At 36.0% G+C, this 22,309-nt stretch overlaps 1 protein-coding gene across 5 annotated transcripts in view; it reads right to left on the minus strand.

The window, feature by feature from the left end:
- The window catches only part of LOC129005178 (myosin-IIIb-like), a 101,772-nt gene that overhangs the window by 51,250 nt on the left and 28,213 nt on the right, over nt 1–22,309 (minus strand). For 3 of the 5 annotated variants that reach the window (XM_054434005.1, XM_054434002.1, XM_054434006.1), the window contains exon 1: nt 13,726–13,870. In XM_054434005.1, the coding sequence (XP_054289980.1) occupies nt 13,726–13,870 (145 nt within the window). Of the gene's footprint in view, nt 1–13,725; nt 13,871–22,309 lie in introns of those variants that run through there. The other 2 variants (XM_054434004.1, XM_054434003.1) reach the window with 1 other exon arrangement.

Genomic DNA, 22,309 nt, shown 5'->3' on the forward strand with positions numbered 1-22,309 from the left:
AAAATGGCGGATTTTCAATAAAAAAGATTATTTTTTAACGTATTTCTTATGGAGAATTAACATGCTACGACAAGCAAACTAGAAGTAAACGTCAGTAGGTGAAATATGGGCGTTTGGCGACAGAAAAAGCATTTCTGTCACTTCTAGAGTATCTACGGGGCTGAAATTTTTTGTTAAGGTATGTCTGGGTACCAAACCACCCAGAAAGTCCCGAAATTTAGTTTTTCCAACTGAAACCCACCAAAAGAAATCCCTTAAAACCCTAGTTTTTTCGGAAAAACATGTTTTTTTTAAACTGCTGTAGCTCGAAAACGGTAAGAGCTAGAAACGATTTGAGGGAAAATCGCAGGTTCAGAATTAAATTTTCTACAAGACACTTTTCTCTAAGAAGGGGTCATATCGAAAATCTTACTCCTTTACCTTCAAAAAACGCTCTACTTCGAAAAATTGTTAAAATTCTTGATTTCTTTGATGTTTTTAATTTATAAAACGGATTTTCGTACATATATTTGTACTTTTTATGGTCTTAACGTTGGAAAGAAAGTCCCTTGAGTCACCTTCTATAATTTCGACGTACTAAAAAATTTAAAATGGCGGATTTTCAATCAAAAATGTAGTTTTTGACTCTTTTTTAACGTATTCCTTATAGAAAATTAACATGCTTATACACACAAACGAGATCTAAATGTAAGTAGGTGAATTAAAAGGTGAGTGAGCGTAGCGAACGAGCTCCAACCTAAAAGTGAGTGAGCGTAGCGAACGAGCTAACCTGAAGGCAAGTGAGCGCAGCGAACGAGCTCCAACCTAAAGGTGAGTGAGCGTAGCGAACGAGCTAACCTGAAGGCAAGTGAGCGCAGCGAACGAGCTCCAACCTAAAAGTGAGTGAGCGTAGCGAACGAACTTCAACCAGGATTTGATTGAGCCATTTTACCTCACTCTAACTCCTAAGACTTTATATCGATGCTTATTGATGTGAAGAAAGTTTTAGAGGTTGTGACTTAGCTAATTTAATTTATCATAGCACCGGCCCTACATCGAGACTCTAACATGTCAAGACTGGTTTGGTTTGCACTTAACAACCCCTCTATGAAATACTTCGCAACTGCAAAGTTATCACTACGTCTTTTACGCAAAAATGTTTCCAGACAACATCCTGTCCCCCGTGACAATTTCTCATCACGGCTACTATTAAAAGGGGGCCTGGGGGCGGAGCCCCCAGCGAGCACAAGGCGAGTTATTTTATAATACTCGAACCAGAGCGCGGGACTCCGGTTCATGGGGCCCGGGTTCAAATCCCGCCATATCACCAATGGATTTTACTGTTCATAAATTAAAACTCAAATCATGAGTAGTACTGTATGTGTATTTGAAAATTTTCTTAAAGAGAAATAAAATAAGTTTTAATCCTTTAAAAGAATGATAAACGCACTTTGGCGTCAGAAGACGCGATGATTGTTGAACATTTACCCTTTTTACTCGAAGTTTCTTTGGGCAAACAGATCAAATATAGTTCAATATGATATTAAAAAATCAAGAATTTGATTGCCAAGAAATTGTTTTACTTTTTATGATTGTAATTTAATTGTAACGGCTGTTGGTGTAAAAAAAGTTAGAGCGGCTTTGCATTTTTTCTTAACTTTGGCTATTTAAAATCACCTGCCTAGCACATAAATGACTTAAAACTAGTAAAATATGATATTAACAAATCGAGAAAACTATGAAAAATGCAAATTTAAAATGTATTTCACCACTCGAATTAAAATTTTCATTTTAACCTATTATTAGTAAGATTGTTTTATAAACTGGAAAAATAAAAATAAAACTTTATTGTAATTATTTTTCTAAATACCACTTTTAAATATAGGTAAATATATATATTTTTATTTCGAGAAACTCTTAAGGAACACGAATAAATTGTTAATTTGTGTAGATACATCATATTTTTTTCAAAAACGTAATTATAGTAAAAAGTCCAGGTCAATTCTTTCAACTTTGATCTTCAATAATAAATAATAAATAATAGTTTTTATAGGAATGATTGACACCGTTCGATAGGAAATTTAATTTACTTTAAGAATGCCATCGCTGAATAACACAGGTGTTTTAGTTTAGCGGCAATTTTAATTCGAAACAGCGCGCGTCGCGTTTTTCCCTATCTCTCCCATGTTATAGCCGAGGCTTTTTGCCACTCTACGGCTCCGCGTGCCCCTCTAGTGTTCTGCTAAAGCTGGCTTCACCGCAACACGTGTATTCCTATTCGCGTGCCCTCTCCTTTATGTTTAATCCTCCTAGGTGTAAACGCGGCTTTATCTTCACTCAGGGTATTTGCAAATCAATGAAATCAGCCTGAGATTTTACTGAGGATTTTATTGACCCTCTTCATCATCGATGACCTCTTTAACGATACAAAAGAGTTTAACACTCATGATTCACGATTAGGTCAAACAAGGTAGAAAAACGTCTCACAAGCCCCTGCAGACAAACCATAAATAACGACTGAGCAAGAGGTAGACGTGAAGAATAAATTTGTCAATGTGTGATCCTGTATCCAGCAATAGATGAGACGAATGGTTGACCAAAAGATAAATCTACAGAGCTTCTAGATATATCTGCAGAAGATGGCGTGTTAGATATATATCTGCAGATGGTATGCTGGATATATATTTGCAGCAGTTGGTATCACTGGAATGCTAGATAGGTCTGCGTGTTCTGACTTGACAAGTCGGTCAGCTGTCGCTGTCAACCAGTCAAGAGCTGGACATTCCCTTCCATCCGCAGCAACTCATCTTAAATAGAAGAAACATGTCAGGGAAGGAACTTGTGCACCGAGTGTGTGGAATATCTTACGAAACAGCGATACCTGTTGGGTTACTTTGTGCGGCAAGTTTCATTACGTACGAGAAGTAAGTACGAAGTTTTGTGACAAACTCACCAGAGTAAGTACACGACCACAGACTAGAATTCTATAATCACAAACATAACACAACACAAACAACTAAAACAACAATTGTGTTTGTGACACGACACAATTAAAAACAAGTAGAATCTAAAAAAGTGGTTTTAGTGGATTCCAACATGACAGTACTGGCTGGAAGATATTTACTTGGGAAACTTACTGGATCAAGCTAACATGTGCAATGAGAATATTAAGATAAGAAATGTCAGAGTTTCATTGCGGGGCTATAGAATACGGGGCTGTATTCTATAGCCCCGGTTTCATTGGACAAAAAGTAATCGTCTATGATTGTATGTGCGTATTTACACATGGCTGACTAGACCAATTGGTTTGATTGGTAAACTTTGAATCAGCTGAGTTGAACAGACTCGACTTGTAGAAATCACAACACAACTAGTTCTTATCTTGTTGAACCGTTTTATAAAACGTGCACTCTGCTATAATAGTATACGGTAAGAATGTAGTAAAACTATAAAAGAACACCAACCCAACTACCTGGTGCCAAAATCAACAATAAGATAAAAATAATATTGGTTCAAAGGATTGATGTTTAGTGTGCGCCTTTTGTTCTGGAACCTTGGTTATAATATTCTGAACAAAGCTGTTTAGCCGAGTGATAAGACTCTTCCCTAGTAGTTTTGCCTATTTAGGAAACAAAGAGGTTCTTCCAATGATCTTTGTTTATACATGAGACCCTCTTCATATGTAAGCTACATGAAAATCTTCAGCACCCAGCGCAGATCTCAAGGCAACCACGCCAATCGTCAAGGATCATTTCACCCACGGTAATATCCGAGTTCCGACATCCAGACATGAATGAAGCCATCACTTTCGTTTCCGATCCATCATTCCAATTACAATAAGCAACTCGGCAGAAAGTGAAAACACAAAGAGTGTTCTGGGATTCGCTAGCGGCGGGATCACACGCCACAATGGAGCTATAACTACTACGTTTACCTCTGCTTTCGCTACTACGTCGTCATCTCGTCCTATTGTACAATAGCAAGTCTGTTTTGATGCGTTTTTCAAGTGCTATTACGTTTGAGTGGTCTGGCGACCAAATGATTCAATTTGAGGTAAATTTTACAAAGTGATTGTTGTTCTTGAGTTTAAATAATAGTGGACAACCAACGGTTAAGAAATAAAGTGTTTATTTGGTTGGAGCAGTATAAGTTGGTGAAATACCGAGAAATAAATAGTAAATTATCAAAAACCGAACGGAATCATGCGTTAAAATAGTTTACAGTTAATCCAGGATAACATAAGTAGGCTACTCGTATAAGAGAGTATGTTTAGTGTATACTGTAATTCCTGTTGGACATTTGTTTTCCTAAAACTGATATGCTATGTTAATTTTACTCCGTTGCAGCAGTTAACAATATATAATATGATTTATCCAATTAAATCGAAGTGTGGTGTTATGGCGTCAGTTACTTCTTTGTGTAGGTGAAACATATCCCAAAACGTAGTAACCCTAGCTATGCATCAGCTGAAGACAACGGCAATGGGCGTTTTTCTCTTAGAATTTAGAAAAAGACCATTGCTAGAAAAATTCTTTAAAAACAGGGAATTTAAATGCAAAACAGAAAAATGACACCTGTTTTCTTCCATCCGTTTTTGCAATGTTTAAACAAAACTATATAATTGGAAGGGTTATAATGATATTGTGCCACTACTGGTTAAGTAGTCTATGGTTCTGAGAAGCAAAAATTCTGAGTTAACAAACCAGAACTTAAATGAACGCCATAAGGAATTTTAGCAGTGCATGCACAATGACTATTGTACCACCAAACAAAAAATAGAAAATTATGGTTTTTACTCCACCACAAATAATGCTTAAAAAATTAAACAATCATATGCGAGCTCTCTAACAAAAAGAAAGTTCTTAGTACCTTACAGATTATTTTGGGTTGAGATGTATGGATACAGTTTGAAAAGGTATTTCCAAACCATCATTTTTCGGATGTTTACACACCTCAGGCCATAGATTGGCTAGACTTGAACCCAGATCTTCAGGACCGAAGACCTGTATTGAACGCTACAAACACACGACCTAACCAAGCATCCCGCCACACCCACATAGAAAGGTAACATTTACTGTCTACAAAGACGCGCTAATAAACTGCAGAGAAACTAAGGGATGTAAGTGTTTTCCTGCATCATTATCACACCAGGCATGCATGGGTGACCATCACTTGGCATTAGTGTGGTCTGAGCTAGTGTATAGAGGATGCATGATGCATGCAGCTTTCCTTGTGTAATTACCCGACCAGACTCACTCTGAACACTACTAACCTTCACCTGTGGTTGAGAGTTACGTAGATGGACAAAAAGTCTTCACTTACATCAACATGAGATAGAGGCACACCTGAGGTTATTTTAACCCAAATCAGTTGTGTAGAATCGACCATTATAAAACTATAGAATGGACATTGGACATGAGAGTCACCACTACGCTGTTGTTGCAGCCTTCACCTGTGGTTGAGAGTAATGTATGTGATGGACAAAAAATCTTCAATTTCATTAAAAATTGAGATGGAGGCACAAACTGCGGTAGAATCGACTAATATAGAAATAGAATGGACAATGGACATGAGAGTCACCACTACGCTGTGGTTGTAGCTTTCACCTTCACCTGTTGAGAGTTATGTAGATGGACAAAAAGTCTTCAATTTCATTAACATGAGATAGAGGCACACCTGAGGTTATTTTAACCAAAATAAAAAACGAGTGAGTGTAGAATGTAGAAAGATTATGATGCATATAGCTTTATTATAGGATCAGATCAGCTGTTTGTTTCTACAGAGGCGAAGGACAGCTGAGTTCAGTTTCGAACCATCATAAGTTTCAGGAACTCTACTTTTCAAGTCCAGTTTCAGTTGTGATATTTTAAGATGCTTTGTTGTCTTAAACAACAATCAAACTGGCATGGCTAGTTCCCAATATTTTGTGATTGAATTGAAATATATCTACTTCTTTCACTTAAGTAGACATAGAAAACATGTCTCTTTATGTTTTCGTATTTTGGTAATTTAGTTATCACTGACCGCTGTTTGCGAGTAATATTCTATGTTAATGCTGGATGTTCAGACCATAGATTGCACTTAGTTTCTTTTGGACTTATTGTTCTTATCGACAATTTAGAGGCAATTTAATGAGTTCTGATTGGTATACTATTTCTTGCCCTTGGGCATTATGACCAAAGGAAGAATCATAAGTTTTCAAAATTTTAATTTAACAATGAAATCATTGAGTTGACATCAGTAAACTGAAATCAGGCTTGAGATTATGCAGTAGAACGGAAGTCATTCTGCAAAGCCAATTGCTGCACCAACAACCGCTCAGTGAAGACCAAAAGAATCGTATCCAACAAGGTCGTAGAATCAGAAGGTTCCTGTAACAACACATTCACTCACTTCTCTCTATACATCCTTCGTCCATATTTGCCTTAAAATCCATTGTGTCAGCTTCGAAGTGCAGCAATTCAGTAAAACGATGTCTACTTTCCCTATCCTCTATGTAAAGAAAACCTCGTTATAAAGCTCGAAAAAATACTTCTCAGACCACTAAACCTATTAACAATTGGACAGAGGAAATTGTAGTTCGACAACAAAATAAACATGCTACTGTGACTAATCCTAAATCACACCCGTCGAAGACTACTTAGCAATAAAAACCAGCATCCGCGATTCCCAAAGGTCAATCATTCAAATTCGAAACATCAACAGCAGAACCACTATGTTTACAGACTGTTGCAGACCACACCTTGACTACCGAGATGGTGCATAACTATGATGGTTCCAGTTAGCGAATCAAGATAGCAGATAGCCGCGGATAGCGTCAGACTTCATACTGGTTAATGATAGAGCGGCAGCTCTAGTCTGGCAGCTGGCAAATGCTAACTGGAATCTGAAAATCTTACTTCTGAAACTGCTTTTAGATTGGTTTGTAATAGCGAGGCATCAGCTGTAATTGGTAATGTCTAGAAGATCGAGACACTAAACGTTGGTTTCAATTGGTATGTAACTGTGCGATTGAATTGAGTGGAAAATGTAAGTGTAAAAGTGGTAATTATTTTTCGTTTCTTGTCCAAACATATTGGTAATGATCCAGTGAATTTGTTTCTTGAAAGCATAGTTAATTTTGACAATATGTGAATATATTTTACTAATTTAAATATTATAACATTTTATTTCGTACGTCAAGGTTAAGGCGCATATTTTACAAAGTATTTGACATCGTTTACTTAGGGGTTTTAATTTAATAGCACGCTTATAATTTAAAAAATAACTGTATTTTTGAAAACATTCAATGAATTAACATCGACATTCCTTTTAATATCCAACCAAACCTACGTATACCACAACATATTTATTTGATGATTGAATTTCATCATCACTAATTACGATACATCCCCAACTTAGTTGATAATTAAAAAACATATTTATAGAACGTTATTGACAATATTAACTTTTACATTCAACATGGTAAAACAAAACACAAAAAATACTACCTCAACCTTCTTAAACCTTGAATTCAAAGTGATTCTAGCATCGCCTACATCATTATTGAGCCAATATATACATTTCCCGGAAGTGGAGATTTTCACAGTTACCCCACATTGTTAGTGGCTTACGTGCTGTGGCGTAATTGATTAGTTTGGTCCATCACGGACATGTTAAGTGAAATACCAGCTGTTAAGTGAAGAGTGGCCATCACATAGTTGTACACACCACGATACAAACGAGGTTTCTATTGCGATAGAGCACACCAAGCCTATTGTATAAGAGTTTTATTATGTTTAATTCGTGATAATACAAACCATAAATTCAAATCTGAAGAATTTTGAAATTTTGAATTTTGAAAACAAATGTTATAGCTGGAACGGACCGTGGTAGGTAAAATCAGTATATCTTCGCAAGATCATAACGATGCAGCCTTTACGTTGTTTGGTAGATTCAAATATAAAGCTTAAAATTGAATAACAATTTCTTCAAACTTTTCACGTTTCAATGAACATGTCTACTAATATTGTATTATGCATTATAGAAATAACAAATCTACATATTTTGCATAACTAATGGTAGTCATTGGCTTCTAAAAACATCTTGAAGGAATTTAACGAGCTGTCAAGCAACTTTCCAAGGTAAATTGTATACAAAGAGAAAATAGACGTATTTCTATTTGCAATTACTTTCATACAGTAGATTTAGTATCATAGTCACGACATGTGGAATGGTCAGCTTTAATTGAGATCGCAACATGATTTACAACCGAAGGGTATGCTTATTAACTTGTTAGTTAGGAGGTGTAACATTCACATGGCCAGCTGTTATCATCAACTGATAATACAACAGCTGACTGTCATGGCGACACCGGAAGTGCATACGGTTACTTCCGCCTACACAATTATGTGTCATCCATCCATAATGTACTGTACTTGTACCTCGGTAATTGATAATAGTTCGTATAAAAGGTGAAAACATATTCCATGAACATAAAAATACTAGGGACAAAAAAACGGGCTGAAAAAGTTATCGTTTTTATGGAGAAAAAAATCAGTGAAGATTTAACACGTATTATATCATTTCTTGTAATGTCTTGTTCTACGTTGTGTCGTAATTAATCAGAGGTTTTGCCCGTAACATGTTCACGTCACTCAACTAAAATTTATTTGTGAAATGTATAACAATGACCATAATAGTACGATATTCCAGTAGTGTTTTAAATTTGCTGATCACAATCAATATAGCAGTGCTTTAGAAATGAACTTCTAAGCATAATAGGAACGTAACGTTTTCTTCTTCAAGAGGCTTTTGTCACAGAAAACATATTACCATAACCTCAGCTGTTATGGTTATAGTAGTATGTTTTCTGTGCTTTTGTTTGAATAGAAAACGTATCCTTATAAAAATATGTGTCTTATAAAAGATAGATCCCTGTTTTTCCTCGCGTAAGAAAAAGATTAATTTGTAGTACAGTAAAACACCAAATCGTCATCAATTAATTACCCACAGTGGTTTGAAAACGTAAATAAAAAACTTTGTTAAAACGTTCAAAATTGTTTTATTGAACCCAACTAGACGAATTATGAACAAGATCCCAATGAATACCGAAAGACTCATACATACGTTCAGGTTCAGCATTGCTAATTTAGTCTTCATACTGTAAACATGTCCAAAGATAACACCAGGACCCCACAGTACCATCTGATATGTAGAATCATTTATCAACAGAGTTGCCAATAAGTGTTATTACAACTGGTTAGACTCTATCTGGTATAATGATAGAACCAGTTGCCTCCTACGTGCTTCGCTGTACTACTCGGCGCAAGACAAACGCGACAACTATTTCTGGGCACGTCTCTAAGGTTAAGAAGATAGTGGAGAATATTTTGAAAACTAAAATCTTTCGGTTAGAGGTTAGGAGACCAAACTCTCTTGATCGTCCGAAACTTTATTTAACATTTCATTTGTTTTTTGCTAGTTCCCACACCAGTACTTACAATGAAGTAAATTTCAAACGCTTTCAATGAAAATCGGTCCAAACTCATTAAAGTCCGAGACACTAACCACTAGGAGCAACACACCCCATCTTGGATAAAAACGTTAACTACAACTGTATTGGAAATTGGTATACCATCCTGACCGTTCCTTAAAGCAATGGAAAAACGGTATCCCAGATTTACGTCAGATTTGCCCAGATCAGAAATGACTGAAATTACTGAAATTATAAATATTTCGGGTCTTAAAAGTCCTCAATTCCTTAGTAAAATATTTCCAGATTTAAATAGTTTTGACTTTTAGTTGTAGTGAAGAGTTAAACAGTATAAAAATGCGTAATTTGACATGTTTCCCACCAATATCTGCATTGCCTTTATCTGGAGTATGTTGTCCTTGACTAGTTGGTATCTAACCAACCACTAACGTATATAGCTACACACTCTCTCCTCCACTAACCTTTACGAGTTCGATTCCTACACGCAGTACAGATTACAGATCTGGCTTCAGATGTTAATCAGGTTGGTTCAAGTTTTTGCCGGGAGATTGGTTTACATCTTGTGTTTAGAGCACGTTAATTAAAAATCGGGAAGTTTCTAAACAATTAAAAGATTGCGCGAAAGATTGTTTCCGTATTGGCAATTTTAGTTATCAAGTTACCCATCGGCCTCTCAATTAGGTAAATACGGCTTCCCTCACGCACTTTTACAATGTATTTAAATCAATTTTTTCCACGCAAATTACTCACTAACTAGCAGCATTTGCATGATGTGAGGATTTGAATGAGTGTCAGCTCGAGTATAACAATGCATGCAGATGATTTCGTGATTATACTAATTTGATGCTCGCCGAGACAACGTTATTACTGCGATTCTAATAGAGACAACGCTCTAGTGTGGATAATTATTTTTCAGCGTGTTAGTGGAAAATTCGTCATAGAAATTATGCAGATGCTACATTAGTCTTAACAGTTACATCGAATTTAAATTTGAATGGGAAACTTTATATACGGTTGAAGTACGTGGGCAACAAAAATGATGGAGGAGTTTGAACAATTCAGTACGAAACAATTCGTCCTAAAACTGTTACAAGAACAAGCAAACATTTCATGTTGGCACCCCTGTATCATAAAGCAGAGAACTGAAATGCTTTGGTTAAAATTGGTTGAAACAGCTGAGTTGATTGTTGCAACTTCCCTGAAATGATCGTAATCAGTTCCCAAACAGGTGGAATGCCCTGATGTGGCTTCCAAGAAAGCGATTGTTGAAATTTTACTCGTCTGAGTGAGAGAAGAATTGTGTTTTTGGAAATAATTGAGGACATTTTCCATCACGCGATACATAATTTTCCTATAATTTCTCCAACAACACAAACCTACCATCACCAAAAATGAACTTCAAAGGAAGAGGAGACAACTTTTATATGTGTTCTCTACTACAAGGGAAATGTTGTGCAAATTGCTTGCAATATACCTTCCAATAAATGCCTGAAGAGCAAACATTGGTGGCTACATTTAAGTTAATTGGTCGTGTATAATCTTCATCGTGTCATAGGTTTAAAATTGTGTACATATTTTTGTAACGGTTTGGTTTCATTTATGGAGTTGCCAAAAAACTCCAACACTATTTTACAAAAACACTTTAGCCATTTACGTATGTAAACATTAGTAATTCAATCTTCATGAGGAACTGTTAATATTGGATTCAATAATATTTCAAATAAAAAGGTCACCAATATTTCATGAATTATTTTTTTATGAGGCCTTTCGCCGGCTATGGTAGCACCATCAGACACGTAACAAAAATGAGGGTTATGTTTAAAATAATATTTTTTAAACATCTAACATGAGTGTAGTTAAATATGAAATTATTCTATCAAGTACATTTAGGTAAAATCATATATGCACAAAGAAATAGTCTCCAATTTAGGTACGAGAGGCTGGTGTAGCAAAATGTAGAGAATTGAAAATTATGGATGGAGTTAAAAATATCTCATTAGCTTAATGTTATTTATTTTGTGGGTTTAGAATGATTTACAATTTCTTGTACTGTGAATATCACACTCATCTCGTACATAACGGAGTAAGAACAAACCTTTATAAATACAGTAGAGCTTGAATTAATACTTTTGTATAGGCTTTAGCCAAATATGTTGTGACATATTTTTTAATTTATTTAAATGGACTTCACATAGCAAAATGAACACGTCAAACATTCAGTATTCTAACGACCGACTGTCCTGAATATGGCCAGCATACTTTGTAACATCCACAAATTGATCTGTCAATCAAAATCTTTTGTTACGGCTTCCATTGTTCCTCCATTACAATCGCTCAGCAATGTTGCAGCTATGGGTGGAGAGGGAAACTGGTAAAACATTATAGCGGTAATATTTTAATAGAAACTACGAAAATTCATAAGTCATAACTAAACAAATAATGACAACCTAACAGATTAACGGACTCGACTCTAGTGGCAAACAAAACCCCAAAAAAACTAGTGAGACTCGTATTCTTTACAATACTAAGCTACTGTACTTGTCAATCCAAAATCATAAACGACATAACCTATTGGAATGTATGGTTTGATCCTAAAGTACGGTCTTTACGTGAATTTATAAATTTACACGTAACTAAAAAACAGGCCTAAATAAACATTTATTCTCATCTTTTGAATTGCAGATTTGAATTTGCTTTAAAGCAAAAATAGTTTACAGCTAGGCGTAACTACGTAGACTAGAATTTGAATTTGTTTTGGTTATCTTGCCAGAAAAACACACTGTAGTGTATCCATTGTGAATAGGGCCTACAAACAAAAAATACATAAATGAATATAAGTTCTTAAAAAATAATATATACGATGTTCTTTTGTAATTGCACTGGATAGTTATATGATGACATGCCAAAATATATATTTAAGGCGGAAATAAGTGGACGTTGAGTGTTGAATGAATATGATGGTACAAAAAAAATTATTGTTGTAATAATTTTACGCTGTAAGCTGTAAAACTAACTGTTACTAGTGGTATATAGCATTGTTACCGTTGTTACCGATTAAAATCAGTTGTTCTTTTTAGCTAGGACAATTTGTTGAAAACCCAATGATCAAAAATAGCTGATTCGTTTTATTAAAGGAGTTTGACAGCTAAAAACGGTCAGTACATACTGCAAAGCAAAATATCACTGCAAAGCACAGTTCCTCTAAAGACGTCTAAAACTATTCCATATAGACCTACCAACATTTACTATTTATTCAGTGTTTATACCCGCATACAAACCGTTGCACCTCTATCGAGATAACGTAGATAACAAAGTGACGGTCGAGGGAAAGTGGCTTTCGCGCCAATCGATTGAGTTTGCCGCGGATTCGCACGTTTCGGTGAAAGTCCTCAGACCGTCCTCCTGCCAGCTGATTGATCCGAGGAGACCCGGGGAAAGGCGAGAATCGGTCACACCGCGGCGTGTTTAGATGAAGCAAGTACGTTAACCGCCGAGGTCTTAATGTAGAAGTAAATACCGGGAGTTTTGTCGAGGTTTACAATCGTACATTTCCGTAAAAGATATGCACAGATGATAATCTTCCATTCCGTTTTCTTTTCCCGTCATCTCTAAAGATGGTAAACACTATCCTGCTATAGTGAAGATTCAACCCTTGACAATACAACCACATCATAGAGTGTTGGCGTAACTTCAACAAACATACATAAACAAAAATACATTGTTGATCGAAACTACTTGTATGATTGAACATGATTTAATTTAATTTTAATATATGTAAGACGAGATTGATGTGTGTAGCTTTTGAAAAACATCTGCTGCTTCTTGGTCAGAACCAGTTGAAAGACCAATAGTCAAAGGGGGATAGTAAACTCTATGCTCATCAATCTTTAACTTTACTTGTGCTCTCGGATGAGATGTAGTGTTAAAATAAAATATTCTTTACATACAGTTTGTTTCAAAAGTAATGTTCCACTTTTATTTGTTCACAACTACTTTATTCATGTGACAGGTTAGATTAGGTTAGGTAAGTTTGGTTAGGTTAGGTTAATGGTCATGCAGTGTATACTTGGACGGCGCGGAGTAGGACCAGGGCATGTGCCGCGAGGGACCCGAAGTGACCAGCAAGCGGAGTGGGATATGCCAGGCCAAAGACAAGGTCCATTTGGAACTGCTAAACAACAACTGACCTCCCAAGATCGAGCTGGTTATCAGATTACTAGTTTTATATCCATGCATGTTCTTACAACTCAGCTACAGTATCTGTTACTCACCAGTGACCGCATCTCTGGCACTGTAGACCTCGCCGTAGGTGCCTTCTCCTATGAGCTCCTGCAGTGAGAAGCGATCCCCCGGCTCCGGGCAGGACTCTAGGTCTACGTGCCGTGATAGTCCACGGTACGCCATGGCCTGTAACATCAACAGTAGATTAGAATTAGCTAGGACAAACAGTAAACGTCGTTTCAGAAGAAATGTTTCTGTTTGGTACAGTTCCGCCTGGCTGTTTGTTTGCATATGCCCCACCTTCGCATTATAGGACGCTAGGTTCTAGCCCAGAACTGTTTAACGCATAACTTCATGTTAGTCTTAGAGGGTTGAGGTGTAGTTCTTCGACCCAATGATAGACATAGACAAAATCCATTGGTGATTTGGCAGGATTTGATCCCGGGACCTCGGGCTCCAAAGCCCCGCGCTCTACCACTAGACCAGCTCGCTTCCTATACCTAGGTATGGATTTGTTAACGCATAATTGACGAGTGCAGCAGCAAACTCCCTTCTAAGTCCATAATAGGGAATAGTTAGGGAAGGGAATAGTTATGATTAACGGTTTGTGAAATGCAGTTGGACAGAAATTAAGGAAAGTAAAAAATACTTTGGTTATGTACGTTGGATATGTTTATTTCAATCTTAATCACTATCAAACAGAGACTGGAATTTTTAGTTGGAAAGGTTGTTATCAGTTTTGGTTGGTTAAAGATTATTTAAATTTGTATACCTGATCTGATTTCCACCTTATCGCAGTATTATGAAAGTTTTTCAAGTTTTCCGCAGTCCACACATAATTTCCTGGCAAGTTGCACTGGAACACTACGAAACATGTAATTTACAGAAACGGTATCAGGCCAACACAGGATGATGATGTTGATTCAAAGACATCTTTAAAAATGCGTAAGATAAGTCACCTTTTAAGAATTTCTTAGGTGTTCATTACTACTTCCTTATGAGGAATAGTATATTATTTTATATGCGTTCATATGTGAACGCAATTTATCTTTAGTATTAAACTTGCCCGAAGAAAGAAGAATCACCCAAACGTACTAAATATTAACAGAGTAAATCAACTAGCATTTGTTATATCTGACAGTTTGGACCTTTCACTTTCAACGATCAAAACTTATCCCTTCACCAGTCCAATGGTACGTCAACTGTTGCTACAGAAGCTAAGTATCTCAAACCAGCTTTGACAAGAGAGAGGTTTTTGGCGCCGCTTCTTGTCGTGTGACCCACAAACCGACCTGCGATGGACGGTAAAGCACTTTCCCGTAGACAAGACGAAGACACCGTCTGGTGACACTGATATTCATCACTACTGTTAAACTAGATTGTGAAAAATTCGAGTCGCTAAGTATCTATTGATACTGTAGACCTCGCGTAAATTCCATGAACATTTTTGTCCATCGAAGACGGACATGGTGCTTTTTTGTACGAAAGCGAATGTGTTTGCCCACTATATTTTGCAGTCTGTAAAAGTCTTCTCGCCTGACTAAAATCGTAGAAAAAAACATACTCCCATAGTCTTAATTATGTTGGCTAGTCTATGCTAAAATTACAGGAAAATAACTGATTGATTTATACACTCACCTAAATGTGTATATAATCTGTGGTTTCTATCAAGTTGAGAGTTGATGTTGAAAGACATATAGTTCGGGCGGTTTTTTTTTTTTTTTTTTTTTTGTTGCTATATTGAACTCATGATTTAGTCCGGTTAATGTCCTTACTATAGTTTCATTAGGTACAAAATTGAGTTAAGGAGACAATTAACGCGTACTTTAACCTGCACATGAGTGTTGAATGGAGTGTGATGTCTTGTCTTACTTACTTAAGATCAGCTATTTTTAAGAATCGTTTTTAGAGAGCTGTATAGTTTAGGTTGTACTGAAGTCTGTCCAATATTTCCATGGACATGCATAATAACATTTTACGTGACTATAATCACAAAATAAAGTGTTTTTCCGAATTATTCATTCTGCAGTTATTAAAAATGTTCATTCAATTTTGAAAATTTCATCTAAAGAATATGCTAGTAAGCCTACTCTTGAAGAATCCGGTTGGTTAAGCAAACACCTTAAACGTTCCAAAAAAGTAAATGCAACCACGAATGACATGCGAAGCGGTTGATCGACCATAGGATTGTGCCTGTGACGGTTATTTGGCTTCGCGAGAGTAAAAACAATACTTCCTGGTATCGATTACATGCATGATCGGTGACAGCCAAGTAACGGTTACATTTGTGGCCCTGTTACCAATGTAACTATGAATGATTATTGATTGTTGCGACATTACTTGTTCGTGCGTGAAATGAGTTAAGTAACTGAAAATAAATTACAAAACATTTGAGGTGAATTTACATGAGTAAATCGAAGCTGAAGTTCAATGAATTCTTGTAGCTGTAGCTAGTAACACAATACACAAAACAGTTTCCCTTGTATATTCATTTAGACGATTTAAGGTATGTTTCTATTCGATTCTGTAGACAGCGTTATATTGCATACTTCTATTATGACAATAAATAAATATTATGACAAAATAGAAAGATTTATTTATACTATTTTGCTTATCTTCTGGTATCGTCACATAACAGTAAGGCGGACATTGTAAAGTATACCATGAAATGGGAGAAAGCCCATAGTTTTAATTTTATTTAATTATCATAAGAAATTGGGACACCATACACTACAAGAAACACATCAAATAGGGTCCGGATTTTTATTACAGGGACTTGCAATATCCAACACCCATGTTAACATGATACTAATCCATCAAACTCAATCTTAGATATCTGTTATTTAACCTGCAGACTCAGTGATTTATTAAGGGTTTTGAAGTTTCACTGTAAGTTTGTTTCATCACTGTTGCCATGTCAAAGCCCGAATAATGTAATACTAATATTCTGTAGTCTAATATTTAACTGTCTCTCTATGTACTGGCCTCTGGCCTTTGGACGAATAAATAAATACATAGTAGCAGCACAGACAATATAATACTTTAATGGTAGCAGGCTAATCTCAGCTTTTAGGATCGAACAACGATGAACAACTCAAATTCATATTGATAACTTACATATTATACACAAATCCGATCATAATATAAAAACCCCCATAAACGCGAGATGGTCCGAGCCAAAACACCCAACAAATTGATGAACTTCAATAAATCAATTGATTGAATTGCTCTGTCACTGCCGCCGAACCGTCTACCAAATAAATTAGCAAAGAAAATAATCAGCGAAAATATTTATTGGAGCAGAGATTGGAAGGGTCTTGGAAGTAAACATGGAATTGAATTATCCTTTGATGTGAATTCCATTGAGGATACCCAGCGACACCTGTTATCAGTAGTAGAGGCAGTAAGGGGGGAGAGCAGGCGGGGGTTAGTCCAGGCGGCATTGGCCTCACGATACCACACAACTTATGCTTCACTGAATCTTGACCTTGGAGATAATGGATATCTATCAGATAACGTTCCTGATATTGTTAGACGATGGGTATTCAAAGTAAGGACAGAGACTATTTCCTTAAATTTTAAACCTTGGATGACAGACGCTAATTTTATATGCTCTTTGTGTAATCTAAATGAGAATGAGGACACTTATCATTTTGTTGCTCGTTGTCCAATTTTAACACAAATTAGAAATAAATGGCTATTGAAACCTATTTTAACTCGCTCAGAGTTTATAGATTTTCTTAATGGTAAGGATTGGCGTTCGCTGGCAAATTTTCTTAAAGAGGCTTGGAAGTATAGGTGGGATTTGGTTTTAGAATTCAATGTCTAGCAGCAAAACAATATACATATTATAGCTTATTACAAATATTTCACATGTTTAGTTATAAAATAAACATGTGAAATTAGTATAAAACAAAATGTTGTCAACCCGGCAGACGGTCTTATGACCATTGCTGTAATGTGCTGTTTTTAGTAATTTTGTTGTTGTTATGCAGAAGATTATGTTTAGTTATAAGTTCATATGTATTTATGCAGTTTATTTTTGTGTTAATAAAGCACTTTTTCATTTCATTTCATTTCATTCATTTCATTTAACTGTCTCTCAATGTACTGGCCTCTGGCCTTTGGACGAATAAATAAATACATAGTAGCAGCACAGACAATATAATACTTTAATGGTAGCAGGCTAATCTCAGCTTTTAGGATCGAACAACGATGAACAACTCAAATTCCTATTGATAACTTACATATTATACACAAATCCGATCATAATATAAAAACCCCCATAAACGCGAGATGGTCCGAGCCAAAACACCCAACAAATTGATGAACTTCAATAAATCTACAAAAGTCTGTTTGTCTTAATTTGTTTAATAACATTTGATCAAATCGTTACAGATTAATGTAATTACATTTTGACAGCCACAACCATGGAATACACTACTTCTAATTACATAATCACAGGTAATTTCCATGCAGATGAATGTGTAGAGTCAGATTTTATAAATTACTCAGGTGCACATCAAGAGCGGCCGTTGGGCGAAAGCTATTAAACACGCACTTTTATGTGGCATAATGACGAGACTGAATTGAGTGTTTAACATTTTGTCACTTAATCAAACAGTTTTGGCAGTTGTGAATTATAATTGATTAGGTACCCAAAGAAATGCATTTGGAGTTTCCTGGTTTCTGCTTGGAAAACAACTGCAATACAAATTTAAGGTTTTTCGTTAGAGTTGAAGAAGTTAAAGTTGCTGAAGTAATCGTATTTTATTGAATTATAATTTGATTGAAGTGTTGTAAACTGAAAAAAAACCTTTGTAGGTTATGCGAATGCAAAGGCTGAAATATATATCCTTCTTTGTTGAGACAACTGCGCAATGTGTGCAATACAACCTTCTGAAATCCAAATTTTAATCATTGGTTCGAAAGTTTAACTTTCAAAGCGAAATTTTAAGTCAATCTGTTTAATAAATAAACAAATTGACTTAAAATGTCGCTATCCTTATCCCAATTATCCAGTTTTTGAACGACAAGAATTCCAAATGAGGCCACGCAGATGTATAATTGGCATAACAAATCCAGGAATTAACGATCCCAGAGGATCTCTTTGTGATGCCGACGACATCAAAGTATATAATTGGCATAACAAATCGTAACAAGGCATAATAAACAGGCGAACGGTTTCCATAACCAAGACTGCGTATCAAGACTCCATCGCTCTGGTTTGTTAATGTGATCGGTAGTATATTATCGGCCTACCATTGTGACAATGTCAGGGACTGCGGATGCGATACTCTCTTGTGTGGATTAACGTCCGCACTAGTGAGTATACTACGACTATCAGCAGTACGACTATCGTGATAATTAGACCGATTTTTGAATTACAAGGCAAAAATGTGGTTCGGATTCCACTAACTGTAGGTCCCTTAGATGCCATTGGCTGTATGGGCTATTAACTATCAGCTGTGTCGAAGGAATATGTCGGCTGTAGTTCTTTACATCGTTGGTCACTAACAAGACTACAAGATCGCACCATATCCTACACTCATCTCCATTCATACTTGGTTTAAAATACCTACAATGGTCGCCATTTCAAAGTAAAGTATTAAGCTTTACGGAACAGTATGGCGATTGCAGTGTTTTTATTTACTTTTCCATTTTCCACACTGAGTCATATTTGTGAACTAATCTGACAACCTTTCACCTTCCTTAGCCAATCTCCAAGCATAAACGGGACAACGTGTTGGCTCCTTAGAAAACCGAAAACCTCATTACACAATTCAGCATCTGTATTATGGAACCTGTCTCATGACTAGTATCAGGTCTAAGGACCGGGTCCGTCCAACAATGGAGGGTCAGAAGACAGGTTCCATCATACAGACTATAGGTATAGGAGACTAACTCTCTTGGTTAACCGAGTTTGCAAATATCTTCTGAATGCGACTCACTCTACATTGCTGAAAAGATAGTGCAATACATGCTACAGGATTAAATATGTCATATTTTAACCTATGTATGTTTGCCTGTTCGTACCCAGTCATTGAATTCATACTTAACTACAATTCCTATATTCATGTGAGCAAAAAAGGTGTAACCAAAGCATGTTTATAGTTTAGCGGACAAAATTAACTATTGTTAGCTGGTATATACTACTAAACGTCGTTCATGTTGCTATGAGTTTCGATTGTATCGTAAGATATTTAAGAGGTACAATCACGTTGACAATAATGTCAACTAAAATGTCACCTGAAAGGTTGATTACCTTACCGCCGCAATAGCTTTCAATGGCTACCTAAATATATTTTCTCATTTATGCATCCCTTAAGATACTTCTCGTCATATTGCAACAAAACAGTGTTCAATACATTATGCGTTGTGGGGCTCAAGCAGCTGTTTTCTTCTTGGAGAGAAAAGAAATCAGCTGGATTCGAGGACATCAGCTGTATATTTGTATGGTTCTATAATTCAACGACAGATGTTTTCGAAGAAAATAGTCGCGATTCACCAATATATCACCGGATCATTATACAAATGGTCATGTGTTTACCATTAAATCAATCACCATATCCTTATTTATTGACTTGGACGAATTTAAATGTAAAACAAATTAAGTTATGATTTATCAAGGTATTATATTGTGTTTGCGGAGTACTAAATTTTGCATCTAAATAACGGTAACTAACTGCTGTTTGTATAAAATAGCAAACAATAAGTAAACCCTTTTATGATATTGTTTACCGTTATAGATTAGCTCCCAATCTATAACGGCAAACAATATCCAAAATTAATGTTTTGTGAACTTTTGCACAAAGAATAGTATTTTTGCACAGTGGTACTGTGGTATGAAAAAGCAACCGAAGGGGAGGAGAGGTTTTATCTGATCCTGTATAGGTTGTATTTATTTTAAATTGTTTACTTAAAGTTTTTAAAGTAAATACAAAATCTAAAATAATAAGTTGTGTTGTTTAGACCCATATTTAAGGGTGAAAATGAGTAAAGTACGAGTGTCGAATGAATGTGAAAATGTGAAGCTTTGTAACTGTATGATATCAGCGTCTTTAGTCAGGACCATTTAATAAAAGGTTGATGATGAATCACAGCCGGGTTAAACTTTCCTCATCATCGAACCGACAATGATTTGATTACCTTTCAAAACCCACCATCCCTTAGCTACCAAGCTGTATATTCCATACAGGCTGGCTTAATACATCCATTTTGTAAAACACAAATAATAACTTTTAAATCCACACCTGTGAGTGCAATATTTGATCAAACAAACCATGTTAACCATGTTCACAGTCAAAGCCTAGTCCACTTGGAGACTTGGCCGACAGTCGGATGAGTGTCGGAGGGGAGTCGGCCGATTTCCTGAACATCGCTAGACACAAAAGGCAACACTACAGAGACAGATGTTTCCGGAGACAAATCACCAAGTGTGGACAATGCTTTAGGCATCTTGCGGTTTACTACAGACCACAACCTCAGTTAGGGTAGAAAGTATCGTTGGTTAAGTGTATAAACTTCCCGCCGTTATTGGAGAAACGCCCGCATGTGAGAGGTGGCGGTGGTTAAGTCAACTTTCACAGATCTTATAGAGATAGGCACATCCTGCGGATATTGCTGAATTGACAGTTGGCAAAACTTGTTTGATTTATGTTCTGTTTGTGAATTTGGCTGATGATTATAGGGTTGTGTGCAGTAATCGTGTTTAGGATGTAGTCAATCTGGCTAATTTGATTAAAGCATTAAAGATTAAAGTCTGGAGTTAAAATTGAGATGTAGCTTTCAGAAGTCCTCTTTCAATGAAAAATGCACAATGGAGATTTTAATATAGCGTATGCTAGAAACAGAACGACTTCAAAGTTATAATCCATTCACAATGTTTAGGCGGTTTTAGGGGAAGAAATCTATTCCTCCATTTAACCACTTCCTTTCAAATAGTAGCTTAACAGCTGATTAATTAACATAAAAGCACAAAAGGTGCTGGGGGGATTTCCCCACAAACTTACTAAATTTTGTGAACTGATTATAGTAAACAACAATGTTCTTTCTCTATACTGTAGATAGCTTTCTATATGTACCATAGCTACGACGTTTGATTATACTCGTACATGAAATTTACCGAAGAACTGCAAAATGCATGAATCGATTTATGCACATGAACTGTTGGTTTTCAAACAATTTTTGTCGATGATACCATTTAATCACTAATAAAAGTTATTAAAAATAAGTAGCATAGTATATTTCATTTTTTTACTCATTAAAATGATTATACATACACTATAGGCTGGTATGTGTGGTTTTCAAAAGACGGAGAAATAGTTTGAAAAGGTCACACGCAAGTGACTATAGTAATATTTCCAAGCCACTTATCTAAAACAAGCAATGTGTAGTTAGTCCCAGCAGCAAATTAATAATTGCTCCTTGGTACCAGATTTCTTTGATTGCATCCAATAAGCTACCACTCAGTGATCAGTTAGTTTTTGGTTGAAGTATTCAATTGGTCAATGTTGCTTTATTCGTAAACGAATGACTAAATTACAATTTTAAGTTTTATCTTGTATAAAATTAGACTAAATAAAACTTTGTTAGCATACATAACTACAACACTCAATATCATTCCGACTTTTT

This window comes from Macrosteles quadrilineatus, unplaced genomic scaffold (genome assembly GCF_028750875.1).
Source record: "Macrosteles quadrilineatus isolate MER2022 unplaced genomic scaffold, UCM_ALF_1.0 Scaffold_17__1_contigs__length_3442018, whole genome shotgun sequence".
NCBI lineage: Eukaryota > Metazoa > Arthropoda > Insecta > Hemiptera > Cicadellidae > Macrosteles > Macrosteles quadrilineatus.